Source organism: Penaeus chinensis, chromosome 4 (genome assembly GCF_019202785.1).
Source record: "Penaeus chinensis breed Huanghai No. 1 chromosome 4, ASM1920278v2, whole genome shotgun sequence".
NCBI lineage: Eukaryota > Metazoa > Arthropoda > Malacostraca > Decapoda > Penaeidae > Penaeus > Penaeus chinensis.
Genome location: NC_061822.1, coordinates 15,350,348 through 15,370,347, shown reverse-complemented (window position 1 = coordinate 15,370,347; position 20,000 = coordinate 15,350,348). Strand labels below are relative to the sequence as shown.

Sequence of the window (20,000 nt, the reverse complement as noted above, 5' to 3'; positions counted from 1 at the left end):
CAATGGATTCGTGCGTATGAATGCTACAGGACTTCTGTGCGATGCCTTCCCTCTGTTGGATAACACCATGACTCAAGAGGAGAGGGAAGGGCTGTTAGAGAAACAGTATCACACCATGATCACCTTGCTTACTGACCCTTGTCATCTTGTGAGAATTACAGCTATTAAAGTAAGTGGGACAGACTATTTTCAAGTGTTTATCTTATGTTTATTTTATCTTCATTTGCTTGTGTATATGTATATAATTGTGCATGAAAATAGGTAAAGGTGTGTATTTATGAATATGTGAATGATTATTCTGTTTTTTAATATCTATGTTTGACTTAAACCATTGGAGTCAGTGATGCCCACTTTAGCTTTGTCATTTAAATTTTGTTTACACAAATGGCTGTACATATGCTTAGTCACCAAGGAGTCCCCTTTTCTTTTCTTTTTTAGGATTCTCTATCTATCTATCTATCTCTCTCTCTCTCTTTATATCTCTCTATCTATCTCTCTCTTTATATCTCTCTCTCTATCTCTCTCTTTATATCTCTCTCTATCTCTCTCTTTATATCTCTCTCTCCATCTCTCTCTCTCCATCTCTCTCTTTATATCTCTCTCTCTATCTTTCTCTCTCTCTCTCTCTATCTTTCTCTCTCTCTCTCTCTATCTTTCTCTCTCTCTCTCTCTATCTTTCTCTCTCTCTCTCTCTCTCTCTCTCTCTCTCTCTCTCTCTCTCTCTCTCTCTTTCTCTATATCTCTCTCTCTCTCTCTCTCTCTCTGTCTCTCTCTCTCTCTGTCTCTCTCTCTCTCTCTCTCTCTCTCTCTCTCTCTCTCTCTCTCTCTCTCTCTCTCTCTCTCTCTCTCTCTCTCTCTCTCTCTCTCTCTCTCTCTCTCTCTCTCTCTCTCTCTCTCTCTCTCTCTCTCTCTCTCTCTTCTCTATATCTCTCTCTCTTTATCTCTCTCTCTCTCTCTCTCTCTCTCTCCCTCTCTCTCTCTCCCTCTCTCCCTTTCTCCCTCTCCCTCCTTCCCTCTCTCCCTCTTTCCCTCTCCTTCCCCTTCCCTATCTCTCTCTCTCTTTCACTCTCATGCTATTAGTATTAGTCCTGTTACCGTTATTGACATATTTTTTATAGCATTATTAAAATAGTAATATCATTTGAAATCCATAAAGGAAAATTAATATCTAGTAATAGACTCCTTGGTGACTAAGCTCTTGTGGAGCCATCTGTGTAAGCAAAATTAACAAGATTACAGTGTATTAAAGGAAATTATATTTAGTAAACAACTGAGATTAATTTCTTTGTTTATCTTTTTATAGGGTGTCACCAAGATTTTAGCCAGTTACTGGCTCATGATCCCATCAAACATCATAAAGACAGTGTTCCAGAAGCTTCTGTCAGATTTACTCTATGATGCCTCATCAGCAGAAGTTAGAACACAAGTGCTTAAGGCAAGTACAACTGTCAGTTTTCTTTTATGATTTCCATTACCATAAAAAAGGATGATTTTTAGGGTGTCCTGCTCGCACATGGCCCAAAATCCAGCTATCAGGTATGGCATGTATTCCTGACCTACACAAACACTTGTGTAAGGTGTCAAGATTCCATACCTCCCCTTTGAGATGTTACTTAGTCTCTTTTTCTGTTCAAGTGTGCCCAACTGTGAAAGAGTATCCTGAGCATGGAAATAGTATCCTCCCTGGAGCTGGCACTCTTTCAGTCATGGTTTATGGACGGTACATTCTCATCATGCCAAACTTCTCTTACAGCGAATTCCCACCACCACAGTACTCAGTCAGATTTTTCTATGATGGAGTATTCCAACTAAATTATTTGTTATAGGATGGTCAAGACACCGGGATCCAATAGGTACATTTTTGATAGACCCTTTTGTAAGTCACTGTCAATGCAGTTTATTTGTTCTGTGAGTGATAGGTGCCAAACTGCAAAAATATTATTTTAAGCATACTTCTAGAATTATTGTCCAGAATTAAAGAGGAGGTTCTTTCTTAATGTCTTTCTTTTTTCATATTTTTAAATTTCTAAATGACCACTATATCTAGGATAATCTAGAGAGTGAGAGTGTAATACTCATAGAATGTTATTTCTGTTTTCATTAGATTTTTTATATATATATATATATATATATATATATATATATATATATATATATATATATATATATATATATAATTTAAATGTATATATATATTTTGGTTTTTTCCTTTTCTTTTCTTTCGTTCTTTCTTTCTTCCTTCCTTCTTCTTCCTTCCTTCCTTCCTTCCTTCCTTTCTTTTTATTATTATTATTATTATTATTATTATTTATTTAGTTATTTTCCTTTCACAGGGTATTATCCTCATATTAGATTCCAATGATGCTGTACCATTTTTGAAAGAAATCTTACCTCGTATTGGAGATGCCTTCGATGATATCAATGGAAATGTTCGTTCTACCTTTGTGAAGATGATGTTGAAGGTTAAATCACTGAAGATTATCAGGTGATGAAAATAGGAAATTTGATGTATATCTGATGATACAAGGAAAATTATGATATTGTGAGATAATGGTAATAAGGAAATAAATACGCATAATAATAATGATCATGTAAACCTAGGTATTGGGACATAGTGCCAATGAACCACATCCTGCATCGCCTGGAGGAAGATACACCTGTCATGTGCAAACTCATTACTCAGTTGTTGTTGAATACCTTCCATCCCATTCAAAGAGAAGACCAGGTTAGTATCAGTATTTCATGTGTTGAATTTAGTCTAGGAGTAAAACAATTCAAAATTTAAAGAATGCCTCTCTGACTCTTCACATGAAAATAGTCATAACTTATGAAAATAATAAATGCTATACCTTTCTAAGGAACTCTTGCACCGAACCTTGGCCCTACTTGAAGAAAATCGAGCTGCAGCACGTAGATTTTACCAGTATACCAGCCGCAAGCTGGATCTTCCAAGCAATGTACACTTCATGCTCCTGATACTGCGATGTCTCCGAAATTACTTGCTCAACCAACAAGCTCAAGAAGGGCAGCAAGAATCAGGTCAGTTACACGGATATCTGCTGTGCTTAGATAAGGTTTTGCTTGAGACCTGTTTGAATTGATTACTAATGAATGAAATGCTATGCTGGAGGAATGTGTATTTGATGTATCAATACAAAAGGTTTACGATTGGAAGTACACCTTGTGTTCTTCTTTGGAATTAGATGAAGAATATGAAGAAAGGTTTTTAAGGATATGACAAGATTTTATCAACTGCAGAGAACTGATGAGAACAAGGAAGATATCCTAATTCACACTTTGACTTTGGAATTGATTTTGAATATCTTACTTTTATTTTAGATCATGAAAATAGTAACACCAGTCATGAAGAAAGAACCAATCCCAGTGTAGAAAGTCAAAAGAACTTGAAGCTAGGGTTAGGAGTGGCACCTGATAACAAAGAAAATAGAGGTAAGGATCTTTCTTGTGGCTATTTGCATTGTAAAGGCATGAAAGTAGAATATGCCCGTTTGGCATGGAATTGCTGTTAATGCTTTTAGCCTGTGCCTGTACGTTTGAAAGGACTGCTTAACCCTTTATTGCAAATTTAGAAGAAAATGGTGATAGGTGTATTCAGGAGGGGACATCACAGCTTAGCACATTTTTGTATTGTACAAGTAGGATAAAGACTATTTAGATGTGAACTTGTTCCTTTTTGGTAGTATATAACCTTTTTATATATTCAAAGCCATATATGTTTTACTCCTTTGCTTTGCTTCATAATAGATTAATAGAATTATTATCTCTATGCCTTTATTCCTTTATCAACCTGTTCCTTTACCGCTTTTTATCCTAAACAAAATTTCATTATTTACATTGGTGAACAACAAAAAAATTACGATTTCTCTCCCTCCTTTATTAACATCCTTTTCTCTGTCAGGTAATATGGTTTGTAAGCAAAGCAATGGTTCTCTTTTTTGGGTGTGGAAATTTGTAGTAGAAACTAGAATTAGATAGGCTATAACTGTCCTATATTTACCGTAAATACAGCTCTAATTTCATAATTACTTTTTAAACCTGAATCATTCCTCCAGATTAATTAATTTAGATTACTCTAAAACCGTCAGTTGCATGCTCAAAAGTATAAAAGCATTTTGCATGTGATAAACTGAAAATGAAATCCAACGTTTTTAGCATAAATTCGGTGTAAGACATTGAGAGCTGCTTATGTGTCTATTTTCTATATTTGTTTTGTCTCAGTTCAAAAAGAAAAGGGGAAAATCATCTTGTTTCTACAAAAATAGCTTACAGATTATATAAAAATAAAGGTAGATTAGTGCTTATATGTGGGTAGCTTGAATCATGCTTAAATCATGCTAGTCATTTCAAAAATCCCATAAAGCTGTTTGTATGAGACAATCCATACAGGAATCTGGAATGATTAAGTGTTAATTTTTTTAATTTTCTGGGGCAGTAGATAGGGCAATTGTTATTGTTATTACTTATTTTAATATTTATTTTATTTTCTTAAGTATGCATAAGATTAGAGAAGTTTCATTTAAATATTATTGAATGTGGTGATACTAGATTTTAGCGGGAATATAAAGAAATGTAAAGCTATTCCCTTTTCATGTCCATTAGAAACAGTCCTGATATTGTGAGCATACAATAGCTGAAGATGTATCTTGGTTTTGCCATGCGCAAGGAAGCCTTGGGTAACAGTTGCTTAGGCTGTTAAGTAGTACGTTGCTAAGTAAGGTTGTGGATAACAAGGTGTATACTAACATCGGTGTGTTCCAGTTCCAAGCCAGAGGAAAGCAGTTTCTGCAGCTGCCAAGGAAAGTGAAGAGAGGAAAGGTGAGATTAGGGTAGTATCCCTTGATTTACATTGGATTTTTTTTTGTTGTAAAGGAATTTATGTTATATACATTGTATAGGTATAGATATTTCTCTGTATATTTTCTTTTTGCTTCTTTCCTCCTTTCTTCCTTTTTCAAAAGCAATTAATATTACAGGAATTATTTTCACTTCTCTACTAGTTACTTATAGTTTTCTATGCCATTGCAAATAAGTCCCATGCTGCACTTGCATTTGTAGAATTTGGATGGCTTATGGATTAGTGTGCATTTGTTGTATGATGCACATTGTCATTGCATTTATTCCCAATATCACCAGAGACCAAAGAACTTTGTAATGTCTTACAGATCTGAGTGATGATGAGCAGAATGCAGATGATAGTGCATCTCCACTTGACAACCCTGCAGTTATAGGTGGCCTCTTTGATACCATTGTCATTATTTGGACAACCAATGCGCACAGGTTAGCGCAGCCAGAAAATGAGAAGTATATTGAAGCCATACGAACTAGGGTGTCCAAGAGTATGCCTCTTTTCTTCAAAGCCTTCAAGGTAAGAGATTTTGTAATGGTCACATTAAATAAAAAATGTTTACATTTATTTGAAGTAAGCTTCAATTAGACTTAGATTTTTAAAATGGCTATGAATGTTTGTGTGTGTGTGTGACATTTTTCAAAGTTAATTACATCTTCATACACACTGATTGTGAAATATGCAGTATATTTGAAAAAGTTCAATGCACTTTGAAAGCAGATGTGACGATTGTGATTTAATTCTGGGAAAATTTGTGTAGGAATGATGAATTGTTTGTCTATAGTAAAAATTTCTACTGACTTTTCATTGTCCAGGAAAATGATGAGGTATCCCAGACTCTTCTGTATCTGTCTAGCTTCCTTCCTAAAGCCTTAGTGCCTACCATTGTCAGCCACTGCATGTCACGACTAAGAGGACTGAAGCAAGACCAGGTGAGTTGTGTATGTTGTGGCATGCACTCTCTTTCTCTTATCCTTTTCTTTTCTTAGTGTTTCTCATACATCCTCATACTCTCCTACCATTCAGTTGGTTTTCTTTTCATATGATTATTATTATTTATATATCTTCTAACCTCTAAAGATACATTACTGCTTCTTTCCTTTTTTCTCACTTAGCTGTTGTCATCATTAAAAAACTGTATTATCATGAATTGGAGCAGTTTTTTTTTTTTTTTTTTTTTTTTTTTTTTTTTTTTTTATTATTATTATTATTATTATTATTATTATTATTATTATTATTATCTGTCCCGTGTCCTTTTTTCAGCTTGAGGTCAGTTTTTCCTTTTGTTATATTGATACTATGATATACACAGATATCACAGATCGTGCTCAGTTATCATTCCTTTCTTCCCAGTCTTGGAGTTAGGTGGATGATGCTTTAGGACTTTGCTGTGTTTCTCACCTTCATTTCCTCTGCATCTTCTCTCATAGTGTCTTACATTATGCACCTTCTTACCTTTCAAGGCCCTAAGGGTGACATTGCTCCACCGCCTCTATCTCCTCATTTCCTAGAAAGACCCTTTTCTGTGGATTGATGGTGTGGCCTAAATAGCAGTCTCTTGCCTCATCCTCACAAGAAAATCTGCCCTCATACCTACCTGTCTTTTAGCTCATGCCAACTTTTTAAGCTAGTTACTTCCCTCTACTAATTCCATGAAGCTGTAACTACTGCTCTGCTTGCTTTCTTGACTCCAGTTTTGGTGTCACTTTCTCATCTTAATTAGCTCAGGGCCATCTCTTATGGCACTATTGGTTACACTCTTTGCATAAAACTGAGTTTCCTCCCACTCTGCGTCATCCACAAGGCCTTCCTCTTGCTTAAATGTTTTTTCCCTATAACCTCTTCTTAGTCTCTTTATGCCAACTTTCAGTCTGTTTCTCTCCATGCTCTTCATCTATCTGTTTAACATCCTACCATGGTTTCTGCTGTCATCACTAAATCATTACCCTTCTGTAATCACCTTCTCTACACTCTTTTGTAGCCTCTTCTATTTTCATAAACAACAGTGGGCTCATTGCTATTTCTATATCCTCAATATCTGAGCAAAGCCTACAATGTAAAGATTCCTCTCTTCTCTCTTGCATTTGACACATGAGGAAAATATATGGATATAGAGTATGTATGTGTGATCCAAACAGGATGATAATTCCACATGTTCTTTTCTTTATTTTAGGACAAGGAAGAATCATATGTCACGTATATAAATGCTCTTTGCAACTGGAATCGTGTAGATGACATCTTGGAACTGGCAACAGAATGGCTGAATGAAGGTTTTAGTGCCGGTGTTACTACAAGTAGTAAGGTGAGTCCTTCACATAGAAAATATCGCTTTTTCTTTAGGGGAGAGCACTGTGCTCAAGTCCCTTGAATGTTCTGTTTAGTCTTAAGTCTTGACAAAGGTGCATGGTTACTCTATAGGTGTGTATTAGTAAAGATAAGGCCAAATGGGAGAAAAGTTCCTTCATTATTATGTGGATTTTTTTCTTTTTTTACTTTCTTTTTCTTTTCCTTTTCTTTCTTTCTTTCTTCCTTTCTTCTTCTTCTTCTTCTTCTTCTTTTCTTCTTCTTCTTTTGTCACCTGATCACCCCATAACATCCAGTATCAAGCTAGCTCCCATGATTTATGCTTAGACTGCAAGAGCAAACCCACATGGGTGTACTAGGTTCTCATCTGATAATTTTTTTTCACTTGCTCATATAGCAGCATTGAAACTTAATTAAAGGGATGGTGTACATGTCATTTCCCCTCACTGTTGAAGGCACATCATGCCTGTCTTTGTGCTGTGACAGTCCACATCACCACAGGCCTTTACCTGCCGAAAAATATGACATTGAAAAGTTTGTCTATCTTCCCTTTCATCTCTTGTCTCTCTCTATCTCTCTCTTTCTTTCTCCCTCAGTCTCTTCCTAGTCTTCTCTCTCTCATAAAAAATCTGTTTCCCATGATGGGATGTTCCTGTCACTCACCCCTCAGCAAAATTTGTCCATAACGTGATGGTAACATCACTCACCCATCCAACCCAATTATTTTCATGATGTGATGGTCATGTCACAAGGATCCAAGGGGTTAATATATTGTGAAGTGATTTAGTTATGTTCTTATATTTTTAGTGATATGTTCTTGTAGGGACTGATAAACTGAACTTTAAGTCAGAGAAAAACTAAGAAAAAATATTAGTTCTTCTGTAATTGCCAACAGGAACGCAGGAAAAGCAGGAAAGGTGTGCGATTCCAAGAGGCACTTTCACCGCAACCTCTGTTGGCTCTACGTCTTGTTGGTCATATATTACAGCATCCATTAAATAAACTTGCTGCCCTTGGGAGAAACAGACATCTTTTAGTACAAATGTCAGAGAACATGGCTGAAGTGAAGGTATAGTGACTGCATTAAAGAAAAATTTTTGTTCTCTAGTTTTTCTGTAGGTTTTTTATTTTTGTTTAAACTTAAAATTACAATAGTTACTATTTTATTATTATTAATAATTTGTATGATCTTAGTAATTTAGTTACTCTTATTTAGTGAAGTGGTATAAATTAGAAATGTTTGCCTATAGCAAATTTCTGCAAAGTTATTGTGTAGATTAATCATGGGATGTACATACCAAGTATAACCCTTACCCACATATATATATATTGACAAAATGAACCACTTTTTCAGGGTCTTTTAGGTGATCGTTTGAACCAAACAGAAGAGCTCTCAGCACTTTGCTCTGACAGATTCTTATGTGAGTGTTGGGCTCAATACTTGAGTCTGGTTGCTGTTCTTCATAACCCACCTCAGATAGCTGAAGAACCTCGTGAGAAGAGGAGGGGAGCAAGATGTGATAAAGAGATTCCAGCGGATGATGTATATGATGGCACTGCCACTGTGCTTACCTGTATAGATTGGTGCAGAAGGTTTGTGTTATTTACATTATTGGGTGTATTAGTTAACTCACTTTTTCTCCCCATTCTTTTATGTAATCATTAGTTTTGTGAATTGCTGCTCTGAAATGCCATGTATAGTTAATTTTTTTAACTTTCTTTTAATTAACTCTTTCAGAGTCTTGATACCAACATTGGGGGAGGAGCAGAGTGGCAAGAGAAAAATAAGAGCAGGAGATGATGCTCCAGTGCTTGCTGTAAGTGCCTTGAGTGACCTTGTTACTTGCATCACCAATTTACTCATTGTGGGAGCTGGAGATCCTTCCTTTGCCTATAAAGCCTGTGGATTTGCTGAAGAACTTTTGAAAACTGGTAAGTATCTGTCTTTTCCTAAGTCTGAGAGAGAAAGTGTTTGTAAAATTGTTGGCCTTTAGTTTGCATTACAAGATACAAAATTTCTTTATGTACAATAGTAAATACTTGATTATTTCTTAATAAAAAGTAAATCAAAATATTGCATTTTATATTTTCATAATATTTTCCTTGCAGATGCCTCAGACAAGTTTTGGCAGAAAAGTCTGGACTTGGCACAAGAAGCATACAAGTTCCTAGAAGTGTACGGGTCCCCTAGTGATGACCTTGAAGAGTTTGGAGGGGTCAGTCCAGAGCAGTTGATAAATACTTGTTTGTCTTCAGTATCAGATTTCTGCAAACAACAAGAAAAATTGCCTCAGGTATGATTTAGCATAAAATGAATGGCATCTTCCCTTAGCTAAAGCGCATGTATAGGTTTGTATGTCATAACAAAAATACTCTTTTTCATTAAAGAATTTGAGGGTTTCTCATTTGTCGCAGAAAAAGGGGAAAGTCATATTTTAAAAGGATTAGCAGATGTAGATATCAAGTATTTAGGAGGATAAATGTAGAAATATATACAATATATACATACAAAATACTTTCTGCTTTTTGTTCTAGGGATGACATTGATTTTTTGAAAGTATAGATTATTTTTATGCAGTATAGTGAGGGAATTTAAGACTTAAGGTTGGTTCAGTGCTACAATTATTTAATTTCAAAGTCTCAGAGAGTAATTGAATCATTCTGTGAGTGGAAGAGCAGAGGCATTCATAATGTGAATGGCTTTAAACAATGATAAGGATATGACATATTGGAATAGAGGTATAATTTATAATGCTGTAGCATATACTTTACTAGCTGTCTGATAAACTTCATAAAGAAATATCAAGTTATGTTTTCCTTTTCCTGCTCAGCCTCCTGACACTGTTATTTTCATAGTGGTATTGCAACTACCAAATTTAAAAGCTAGAATAAAGGTTAGGGTCACTATCATGTCATACCCTTAAAGCAAGGATGATTAAAACCCCTTTTTTAACCTCATTACATTGAAAATATTTTATGCCACAACCAAGGGGTGAGAGGGTAGGGCAAATTTAGGTTTCCGATGCATGTACCCTTATGTCTTATTTCATATTGTAGTGTAGGGATTCCCGTTGTGATTGGGTTAGAAAATATATTCTCATTATTCCTTTCCCTGATAGGGAATGCCAGCAGCATTTTAACAGGCATGGGGGTTAATTATGTATATTTCACAGGATGGAGACCTTGCAAACATGCTGGCCCTGGTATTGACATCTTTTGGTGATTCTTCCAATTCATGTGTGATGAAATATCTGGTATCTTCTGTGATAGATCATCTCAGCTGGCATATTGATAAGGTGAGTGTGACTCCAGTGTCTGAAAATATAACTTTGTAGAAATGACCTCACTATCTGATCTTCCTTAACCCAATGGGGCTGGGGATCAGAAATCTCTGTGTCATAACTGGTGATTCTGACAATGTCCAGACACTGGAAGTGGGAGTCCACAACATGTAGCAGAACTTCCCACTCCATGCGCACCACCGCACGTATAGGTGTACCCGCAGACCAAGCGGTGTATTACATATTATCTTTTTATAATATTTTGCCCTTTGTTTACCCAGGTGAAGGGTGTGGACACAGATGTGAACTCAGTCAAAGAAGTTGGTGGATTTGTTGCCTTAACAGTTGGAGTGTGTCAGAGCCGTGCAAAACTTTCAGCAGCCTTTATGACTTCCTTTATGAAGCTGAACTCATCTGCACAGGTAAGTTTTTCTTTTTATGTGAGTCATGGATACCAGAATGAGAAGTGCACTTTTACTGAGTGGGTCATAGTTTATAAAAGTACCTATTTCTTCCCTAGACAAATATGTATTTATTTCCATGTAGCCTATACATATATATCCCCTTGGTGATGGGTAAAAAAGAACAAAAAAAAAATTATCAATGGCAACGCGCCGACTTTGAGCACGGGAGTTCGGTACATCAAGTCGCTTTCGCACCGCCACAGCATACAGCATACTGTGTCTCTCTCTCTCTCTCTCTCTCTCTCTCTCTCTCTCTCTCTCTCTCTCTCTCTCTCTCTCTCTCTCTCTCTCTCTCTCTCTCTCGCTCTTTCTCTCTCTCTCTCTCTCTCTCTCTCTCTCTCTCTCTCTCTCTCTCTCTCTCTCTCTCTCTCTCTCTCTCTCTCTCTCTCTCTCTCTCTCTCTCTCTCTCTCTCTCTCTCTCTCTCTCTCTCTCACTCTCTCTCTCTGTCTCTCTCTCTCTCTCTGTCTCACTCTCTCTCTCTCTCTCTCTCTGTCTCACTCTCTCTCTCTCTCTCTCTGTCTCACTCTCTCTCTCTCTCTCTCTCTCTCTCTCTCTCTCTCTGTCTCACTCTCTCTCTCTCTCACTCTCTCTCTCTCTCTCTCTCTCTCTCTCTCTCTCTCTGTCTCACTCTCTCTCTCTGTCTCACTCTCTCTCTCTCTCTCTCTCTCTCTCTCTCTCTCTCTCTCTCTCTCTCTCTCTCTCTCTGTCTCTCTCTCTCTCTCTCTCTCTCTCTCTCTCTCTCTCTCTCTCTCTCTCTCTCTCTCTCTGTCTCTCTCTCTCTCTCTCTCTCTCTCTCTCTCTCTCTCTCTCTCTCTCTCTCTCTCTCTCTCTCTCTCTCTCTCTCTCTCTCTCTCTCTCTCTCTCTCTCTTCTCTCTCTCTCTCTCTCTCTCTCTCTCTCTCTCTCTCTCTCTCTCTCTCTCTCTCTCTCTCTCTCTCTCTCTCTCTCTCTCTCTCTCTCTCTCTCTCTCTCTCTCTCTCTCTCTCTCTCTCTCTCTGTCTCTCTCTCTCTCTCTCTCTCTCTCTCTCTCTCTCTCTCTCTCTCTCTCTCTCTCTCTCTCTCTCTCTCTCTCTCTCTCTCTCTCTCTCTCTCTCTCTCTCTGTCTCACTCTCTCTCTCTCTCTCTCTGTCTCACTCTCTCTCTCTCTCTCTCTGTCTCTCTCTCTCTCTCTCTCTCTCTCTCTCTCTCTCTCTCTCTCTCTCTCTCTCTCTCTGTCTCACTCTCTCTCTCTCTCTCTCTCTCTCTCTCTCTCTCTCTCTCTCTCTCTCTCTCTCTCTCTCTCTCTCTCTCTCTCTCTCTCTCTGTCTCTCTCTCTCTCTCTCTCTCTCTCTCTCTCTCTCTCTCTCTCTCTCTCTCTCTCTCTCTCTCTCTCTCTCTCTCTCTCTCTCTCTCTCTCTCTCTCTCTCTCTCTCTCTCTCTCTCTCTGTCTCTCTCTCTCTCTCTCTCTCTCTCTCTCTCTCTCTCTCTCTCTCTCTCTCTCTCTCTCTCTCTCTCTCTCTCTCTGTCTCTCTCTCTCTCTCTCTCTCTCTCTCTCTCTCTCTCTCTCTCTCTCTCTCTCTCTCTCTCTCTCTCTCTCTCTCTCTCTGTCTCTCTCTCTCTCTCTCTCTCTCTCTCTCTCTCTCTCTCTCTCTCTCTCTCTCTCTCTCTCTCTCTCTCTCTCTCTCTCTCTCTCTCTCTCTCTCTCTCTGTCTCTCTCTCTCTCTCTCTCTCTCTCTCTCTCTCTCTCTCTCTCTCTCTCTCTCTCTCTCTCTCTCTCTCTCTCTCTGTCTCTCTCTCTCTCTCTCTCTCTCTCTCTCTCTCTCTCTCTCTCTCTCTCTCTCTCTCTCTCTCTCTCTCTCTCTCTCTCTCTCTCTCTCTCTCTCTCTCTCTCTCTCTCTCTCTCTCTCTCTCTCTCTCTCTCTCTCTCTCTCTCTCTCTCTCTCTCTCTCTCTCTCTCTCTCTCTCTCTCTCTCTCTCTCTCTCTCTGTCTCTCTCTCTCTCTCTCTCTCTCTCTCTCTCTCTCTCTCTCTCTCTCTCTCTCTCTCTCTCTCTCTCTCTCTCTCTCTCTCTCTCTCTCTCTCTCTGTCTCTCTCTCTCTCTCTCTGTCTCTCTCTCTCTCTCTCTCTCTCTCTCTCTCTCTCTCTCTCTCTCTCTCTCTCTGTCTCTCTCTCTCTCTCTCTCTCTCTCTCTCTCTCTCTCTCTGTCTCTCTCTCTCTCTCTCTCTCTCTCTCTCTCTCTCTCTGTCTCTCTCTCTCTCTCTCTCTCTCTCTCTCTCTCTCTCTCTGTCTCTCTCTCTCTCTCTCTCTCTCTCTCTCTCTCTCTCTGTCTCTCTCTCTCTCTCTCTCTCTCTCTCTCTCTCTCTCTCTCTGTCTCTCTCTCTCTCTCTCTCTCTCTCTCTCTCTCTCTCTCTCTCTCTGTCTCTCTCTCTCTCTCTCTCTCTCTCTCTCTCTCTCTCTCTCTCTCTCTCTCTCTCTCTCTCTCTCTCTCTCTCTCTGTCTCTCTCTCTCTCTCTCTCTCTCTCTCTCTCTCTCTCTCTGTCTCTCTCTCTCTCTCTCTCTCTCTCTCTCTCTCTCTCTCTCTGTCTCTCTCTCTCTCTCTCTCTCTCTCTCTCTCTCTCTCTCTCTCTCTCTCTCTCTGTCTCTCTCTCTCTCTCTCTCTCTGTCTCTCTCTCTCTCTCTCTCTCTCTCTCTCTCTCTCTCTCTCTGTCTCTCTCTCTCTCTCTCTCTCTGTCTCTCTCTCTCTCTCTCTCTCTCTCTCTCTCTCTCTCTCTCTCTCTCTCTCTCTCTCTCTCTCTCTCTCTCTCTCTCTCTCTCTCTCTCTCTCTCTCTCTCTCTCTCTCTGTCTCTCTCTCTCTCTGTCTCTCTCTCTCTCTCTCTCTCTCTCTCTCTCTCTCTCTCTCTCTCTCTCTCTCTCTCTCTCTCTCTGTCTCTCTCTCTCTCTCTCTCTCTCTCTCTCTCTCTCTCTCTCTCTCTCTGTCTCTCTCTCTCTCTCTCTCTCTGTCTCTCTCTCTCTCTCTCTCTCTCTCTCTCTCTCTCTCTCTCTCTCTCTCTCTCTCTCTCTCTCTCTCTCTCTCTCTCTGTCTCTCTCTCTCTCTCTCTCTCTCTCTCTCTCTCTCTCTCTCTCTCTGTCTCTCTCTCTCTCTCTCTCTCTCTGTCTCTCTCTCTCTCTCTCTCTCTGTCTCTCTCTCTCTCTCTCTCTCTCTCTCTCTCTCTCTCTGTCTCTCTCTCTCTCTCTCTCTCTGTCTCTCTCTCTCTCTCTCTCTCTGTCTCTCTCTCTCTCTGTCTCTCGTCTCTCTCTCTCTCTCTCTCTCTCTCTCTCTCTCTCTCTCTCTCTCTCTCTCTCTCTCTCTCTCTCTCTCTCTCTCTCTCTCTCTCTCTCTCTCTCTCTCTCTCTCTCTCTCTCTCTCTCTCTCTCTCTCTCTGTGCGTGTGCGTGTGCGTGTGCGTGTGCGTGTGCGTGCAATATATATCTACCATTTTAAAGAATCCCTGGATTATCTAAGGTTATGGTCTTTCCATGTTTAAAAACCAGGATGGGTCCCCTTTTCTTCCTACTCAGAACGCATTTTTTTTTCTCTGCAGGACATAATGTCACTTCTGGCCAGTGCATATTTGCTCAAGATCTTGATAAGAGACAGTGGTAAGATTTCCCCATCTAGTCTCAAAAAAGCAGTGGCTGGAGTTGATGCTGTGATGTCTAGAATTGTTCTCCCTACTTGCCTTGAGGAAGAAGATGGTGGTGATAAAAAGCCATCCTATGGATTGTATGAGTGAGTTAATGTTTTATTTTGTCTAGGCTGTGTCAGTTTTTTATTACGTTTTTATCCTTACAATGTAGATTTGAGTGGTCAGTTCTGTAGAAATTTCAGATTTATCATTCAGATACTTTTTCTATCTCCCTTTCTTTCCTTTTATTTATTTTTTTTATTTATATATATATATATTTATATTTAGAGTAGTGAATTGGTCAAAGAAATGTTGTATGTTAAGTGTTATATACATATATTTTAAGTTGAATAATTGCTCTGCACAGTTTTTCTTACAATTTAATGCTTTATTCCATAGCATTAAAGTAAAAATATAATAATTATTATTATTATTTTCTTGTTTCAGGAGATATACAGCAGCTTCAAGGGACATAATCCAAGATATGAAGGATACACTTGGAGTAATATAGAGTAATATAATCCAGATAGGTAAATTTAGGAAACTTGTTTGATAACAAATATCGTGTATTTGTATTGGCACTACAAAGGCTCATGTTTTTGTAATCTTTGTGACAGATAAACTAGGTTTAATCTTTTTTTTGTCTTTGATCAAATAAATTTATCTATTTTCATTGTATCATCCAAATATCATATTTCTTGATTCTAAGACTACATTGTATAGATATCTTCAAAATGCAATTTCATTTTTTATACCATTGTTTATATATTAAAGACATAAACAGTATACATTTCTTTTTCATTTCCAATAGACACAGGTATAAGTAATAAAATGAAATGTGAACAATTGCAGAAAGTATATTGCTTATTTCATTTCCTAAGGCAAACTTTATAAACCTAATGCCACGTGGGATGGCATGTACTTACACCCATGACCATAGTGAATGTAGCTCATTCATTCGTTTTTTACACAGATGGTTCCACAAGTACTTAGTCACCAATGAGTTAATCACTAGTCCAAACTATCTTGCCTATTGATCCTTCCCCTTGATTATAGGAGATATTTTTTTATAGGATTTCTTATTGCTTTTAATATCAATGTTTTTTATTCTTATTGTTGACATTAGCTTTAGAAAGAAAATAAAAAAAAATCAGGGGGAAAATATGTTGAGGTCACATTTAATTAATTGTCTCCTTGGTAACTGACCCCTTGTGGAGCCTTCTATGTATAGATAAATTTCACGTAGTGCTACTACAGTGAACATCACATTTTTCCCAACAGCATTGGGTTAAAATGTTACTGTGTCAAGGTGTACAAAAATCTTAGATAGTGATTGATTACACTGTAGGAAAATGCTGCATTTGACAAGCAACAGAAAAAGTCTGAAATGCAAAATAAACCAGTGGGAGAAAATATTGGCTCTGTTGGCAGTAGTGTCTCCAGGTATCTTAGCTTGTTTGCTTTAAAAGAAAAAGTAAAGAAAAGGAAAAATAAAGCATTATCCTCCCCTGGATTCCATAAAGGAGGACCACTACAAAACCTAAAGCTACTGATAGATATCTGAAACTGTTATTTACAGGTTAAGTTGGTTAGTGGCCATACATGACTGGCGGTAGTCAACCATTACCTGCAATTCTTTTATGGTATTGGCATTTTGAAGGAATGTCCGTCATCGTTGCAAAATATGGTAGAGGTAAGGTGAGAGATAAACTAAAACAACTATGTTCCAGCAGTGTTAACGGTCTAGAGGGCAGTTTTCTGATACATAAGTATAGAGGACACAGAGAGAGAGGGGAAGAGACAAAAAGGTAATTGGGAATATGTACAAGAGCATGTATAAGAAAAGTCTTGAATACAAACAATGGCTTAGTTATAGGAAGAAAGATGAGAAAGATCAGGTTTCTGAGACTGGAAACTGAATATTCCAGCGTAGAAGATTCATTATGAAAACGGGTGATAAGGGTAGATATGGGTATCAGAGAAGTAGGAGAACCCAGGGAATGAGTCGAGGAACCAGAGGAAAGAAGTGCCAGGAGGGGAAGGATCCAGGGAAGTACATATGGAGAAGGGTAGGACAGGGTGTGTTGGAAGAAAGAGGGGTAGGAGGAACATGAAGATGAGGATGGCTGTCAGCAGTCACAAGTAACCAAAGTGGATCAAATTTCACATGTTTATCCATCTGTCCAGATGTCACAATACAGTTTCATTTCTTATTGTGGCTGTTTTCCTTTTCATCTTTGTGTATATGTTAATGTGTTTGTGATTGCCTGGTATGATAGGTAGAGTGAGAAGAAAGAGGAATAAACACTGGGGAAGTGGTAGAGATTGGAGGCTCTGTATTTCAAACCGCAAAAGAATTTAACTGGGAGAGACAGGAAGGGGGGGGGGGGGTCACAATAATTAGCACACATGTGATTGTGCAGAGCACTTTAAATAGTCAGGACCAGGTTGGGCATTGAGGGCAGCGGACTGTACAACAAAAATTTTGTCTGATGGGGGAAGGGTTTATATGGTCCAACAGGCAGGAGTAAGATTTTATTTATTAGCAGAAAATTTTCTGCCACATCAACATCCAAGGTCATTAGTGGTGTATTAAAAATATAGTGATAGCATGAAGCTTAGGAGTAAAGCCCCCAGGTAAGGAAGTACTATATGACAGCAAAGGTCACATGGCTCTATGGTAAATTAGAGAAGCAAAAAGGAATGAGTTAATGATTAGGGTAAGGCTATAGGTAGAACAGTACTAAAAGGTGGTATGGTAGTGAAAAGGGTAGGGAGAGGGAATTGATGAGAAACAGGATAATGTAATGGTTGTTAGAAGGGGATGGAGTTAAGGGAATAGGAAGCATTATAATAAAGTACTGTGGCAAAAACGCAAAAATTAGGTTAACAATTAGGATAAGTGGACAGAACAAGTGGGTGAAGAAAAGGAAAAGGAAAGGAGGAAAATAAAACACCATGCAAAATTAGTTGAGGTGAGGGCTGAGGAGCACTGGGCCTCAGTTCCCATCTCCTACCCCCCCCCCCCCAACAAGAAGCAAGGGATGGGGGGGGGGGGGGAGACTGAGTAGAAATAAGTACTGGGAAGGTCAGTTAAGTTAGATAATGCATGAGCTTGGTACTTGGATAAAACTTTGACAAGGTGAGAATGACTGAGATGGATTAAGTGGCTGTAGAGAAAATCACAAATTTATCCCACTTGGCTGGGACAGAAGGAATACCCAAAAGATGTGCGATGAGGGTAGTAGTAAAAGGATAAAGACAGAAGGAAGGAGTGGCATGGAATGTGGTAGTACTGTGGGGAGGAGGACAATAAGGATAAAGAGTAGTAATAAGGGAGGAGAAGCATGTTGGGAGAGTGGAAGGTATGCATTCTCACAGTCAAGTAATGACCTTGGTGGATAACTCAGAATGGACCAAGCTAGTTAGGAAATGGGCAACCTTCAATGCCCCCTAACAAGGGTGCAAAATCTTCATTCATTGGTGAGCTTGAAATAACTGGGGAAAAGAAACAGCTCAGCCCTCAAGGTCCCAATGACAGGTAAGGGCTAGATGACTAACCAGGGGAATTCCATGCCCAAGCCTCCCTGAGGCCATTCTAGACTGAACCAAAGCCACCCTTTCATCCTTTCAACACTGCTCTCACACATTAGGAATAAGGTTATTGATAAGAGAAGGAAAAGGAAAGAACAACAAGAAATAACAGTGCGAAATTGGTAGGGGCCCAAGGTAGAGCAGATCCCAGGATTAGGCTCAAGCCCCCATCTGCTATGCCCCCCTTCAAGACAAAAGCAGGTGTGAGATTGAGGGGAGGGGGACCAGTTAATGCAAAACAATTAAATTTTTTGGCCCTAAAACTTAATAAAACTAAATTTACTATTGTCATGATTTGTATGGACACCCGTTTAAAAATAAGTTGAGCTGTCAATTACATACTCTTAACCCAGTGCCAATGGGCATGACATGTACATACATGCTATGCCCACTGTGAGTTACATGTTTGATTGTTTTTACACATAGATGGCTACACTTGTACTAAGTCACCAATGAGCCAATTATGAGTACTGCCTGTCTCACCCGGTTACCCTTTTCTTTGATTTATGAAAATATTTTACGTTACCTTATTTTGCTGTTAATAATGTTTATAATAAAAATAACACCATCGATATTCATAGCACTAGTAAAAATGACATTTTCCCCACCAATTCAAATCAGGTAAGGTCGCAAGGTCTACTAATTGACTCTTTTGTGGCTAAGCACTAGCAGAGCTATCTATGTGCAGAGACATTTCACAAAAAATATAGAAAATGAACACAGTATTTCCCCATTTTATATTAATTTTTCCCAACGGCAATGGGTTAAGTAAAGATTAAAGGAAATAAAAATTCAATTTTAAATAACAAATATATATTTTCTTACATTTTCTTAACCCATTAGATCCGGGGGGCCTAGTGGCTCGCACATGGACCAAAATCTGGGCAATATGCTTACTTGAATGGTGATTCTCCTTGGTGTGTGGCTTGTAGGCCCAGCCAACATGAACATTCATGTCTGGTATCAAGATTCCTTGCCTACTCTTTGTAATGATATTATGTACTTTTCTGCATGTTTTTCTGTTTGACCATTTTCTATGATCTATATTTTTCATTTTTATGCTGAATAAAGACATTAATGGACTATTTTCCTTGATCAGATCAGTGTATTCAATTTTCTTTGGCACACCCTGCACTGCCAGTCATGGTGGCCAGGAATAAGATCCTGATAATGACCAGTACTCTTTCAGCCATGGCTCACAAAAGGTACATTCTACCTTGTTTACTGGTGGAAATAATGTAAGAGCTGCTTCTTATATGCCCAGTCTAATCATTTTCCAAGATCTTTATGCACTCATCATGAGTCATTCCTGTCACCCTGATCCAGAGTCAAATTTTTCTTGAAGGTGCATTCTCATCAACCTGGCCCTCAGCCAAATTTTTTCATGACATGATGGTCATGTCACCCGGAGCCAGTGGGTTATTGTGCAACAATAAATACTCATAATACCAGAAGCTACAATTTGGGAGATATCAAGAAGAGCCTGCAGTCCTTCACATTGACCTCCTCTTCCTATAACTGGTATCAAGTCTGATTTTTTTTGTTCTGTGGCTTTAACTAGCAGAAGCAAAGACAATTTGCAGGAAAAAAAATCATTATATACTCATATTTACATTAAGATTTTGTGCTCATTACTACACAAAAGGGTGAAGTAGGCCAATAAAGAAAGAAAACCCAACACAAGTGAATGATATTGGAATGATGTTACACAATTAAATAACACAGTGATAACTACAATGAAAAACATTAAAGGCCTTAGACCCCATAACAACAGTATTCAAACTAAACATAAATTGAGAAATGAAGAACACAAAATTTTTCAGGTCATATTTCAAGACAGAAAAATT

General features: G+C 38.6%; 2 protein-coding genes across 5 annotated transcripts in view; one reads left to right on the top strand and one right to left on the bottom strand.

The window, feature by feature from the left end:
• LOC125025003 (condensin-2 complex subunit G2-like) overlaps positions 1–15,345 on the top strand; it is a 21,137-nt gene extending 5,792 nt beyond the window's left edge. For 2 of the 3 annotated variants that reach the window (XM_047612830.1, XM_047612831.1), the window contains exons 8-25: positions 1–169; positions 1,304–1,435; positions 2,334–2,485; positions 2,602–2,725; positions 2,859–3,039; positions 3,340–3,450; positions 4,780–4,836; positions 5,184–5,386; positions 5,683–5,799; positions 7,041–7,169; positions 8,067–8,240; positions 8,526–8,764; positions 8,910–9,103; positions 9,281–9,465; positions 10,345–10,467; positions 10,734–10,874; positions 14,476–14,663; positions 15,007–15,345. The exon at positions 1–169 is cut by the window's left edge and continues 5 nt beyond it. In XM_047612830.1, coding sequence (XP_047468786.1) covers positions 1–169; positions 1,304–1,435; positions 2,334–2,485; positions 2,602–2,725; positions 2,859–3,039; positions 3,340–3,450; positions 4,780–4,836; positions 5,184–5,386; positions 5,683–5,799; positions 7,041–7,169; positions 8,067–8,240; positions 8,526–8,764; positions 8,910–9,103; positions 9,281–9,465; positions 10,345–10,467; positions 10,734–10,874; positions 14,476–14,663; positions 15,007–15,070 — 2,683 coding nt within the window. In that variant the 3' untranslated portion in view covers positions 15,071–15,345. The remainder of the gene's footprint in view (positions 170–1,303; positions 1,436–2,333; positions 2,486–2,601; positions 2,726–2,858; positions 3,040–3,339; positions 3,451–4,779; positions 4,837–5,183; positions 5,387–5,682; positions 5,800–7,040; positions 7,170–8,066; positions 8,241–8,525; positions 8,765–8,909; positions 9,104–9,280; positions 9,466–10,344; positions 10,468–10,733; positions 10,875–14,475; positions 14,664–15,006) is intronic. The other variant, XM_047612832.1, reaches the window with a different exon arrangement.
• Positions 15,346–18,949: 3,604 nt separating this feature from the next.
• LOC125047738 (ferrochelatase, mitochondrial-like) overlaps positions 18,950–20,000 on the bottom strand; it is a 14,128-nt gene continuing 13,077 nt past the window's right edge. For both annotated transcript variants that reach the window (XM_047646149.1, XM_047646158.1), the window contains exon 9: positions 18,950–20,000. This exon is cut by the window's right edge and continues 750 nt beyond it. The gene's annotated coding sequence lies outside the window, so the exon portion shown is untranslated.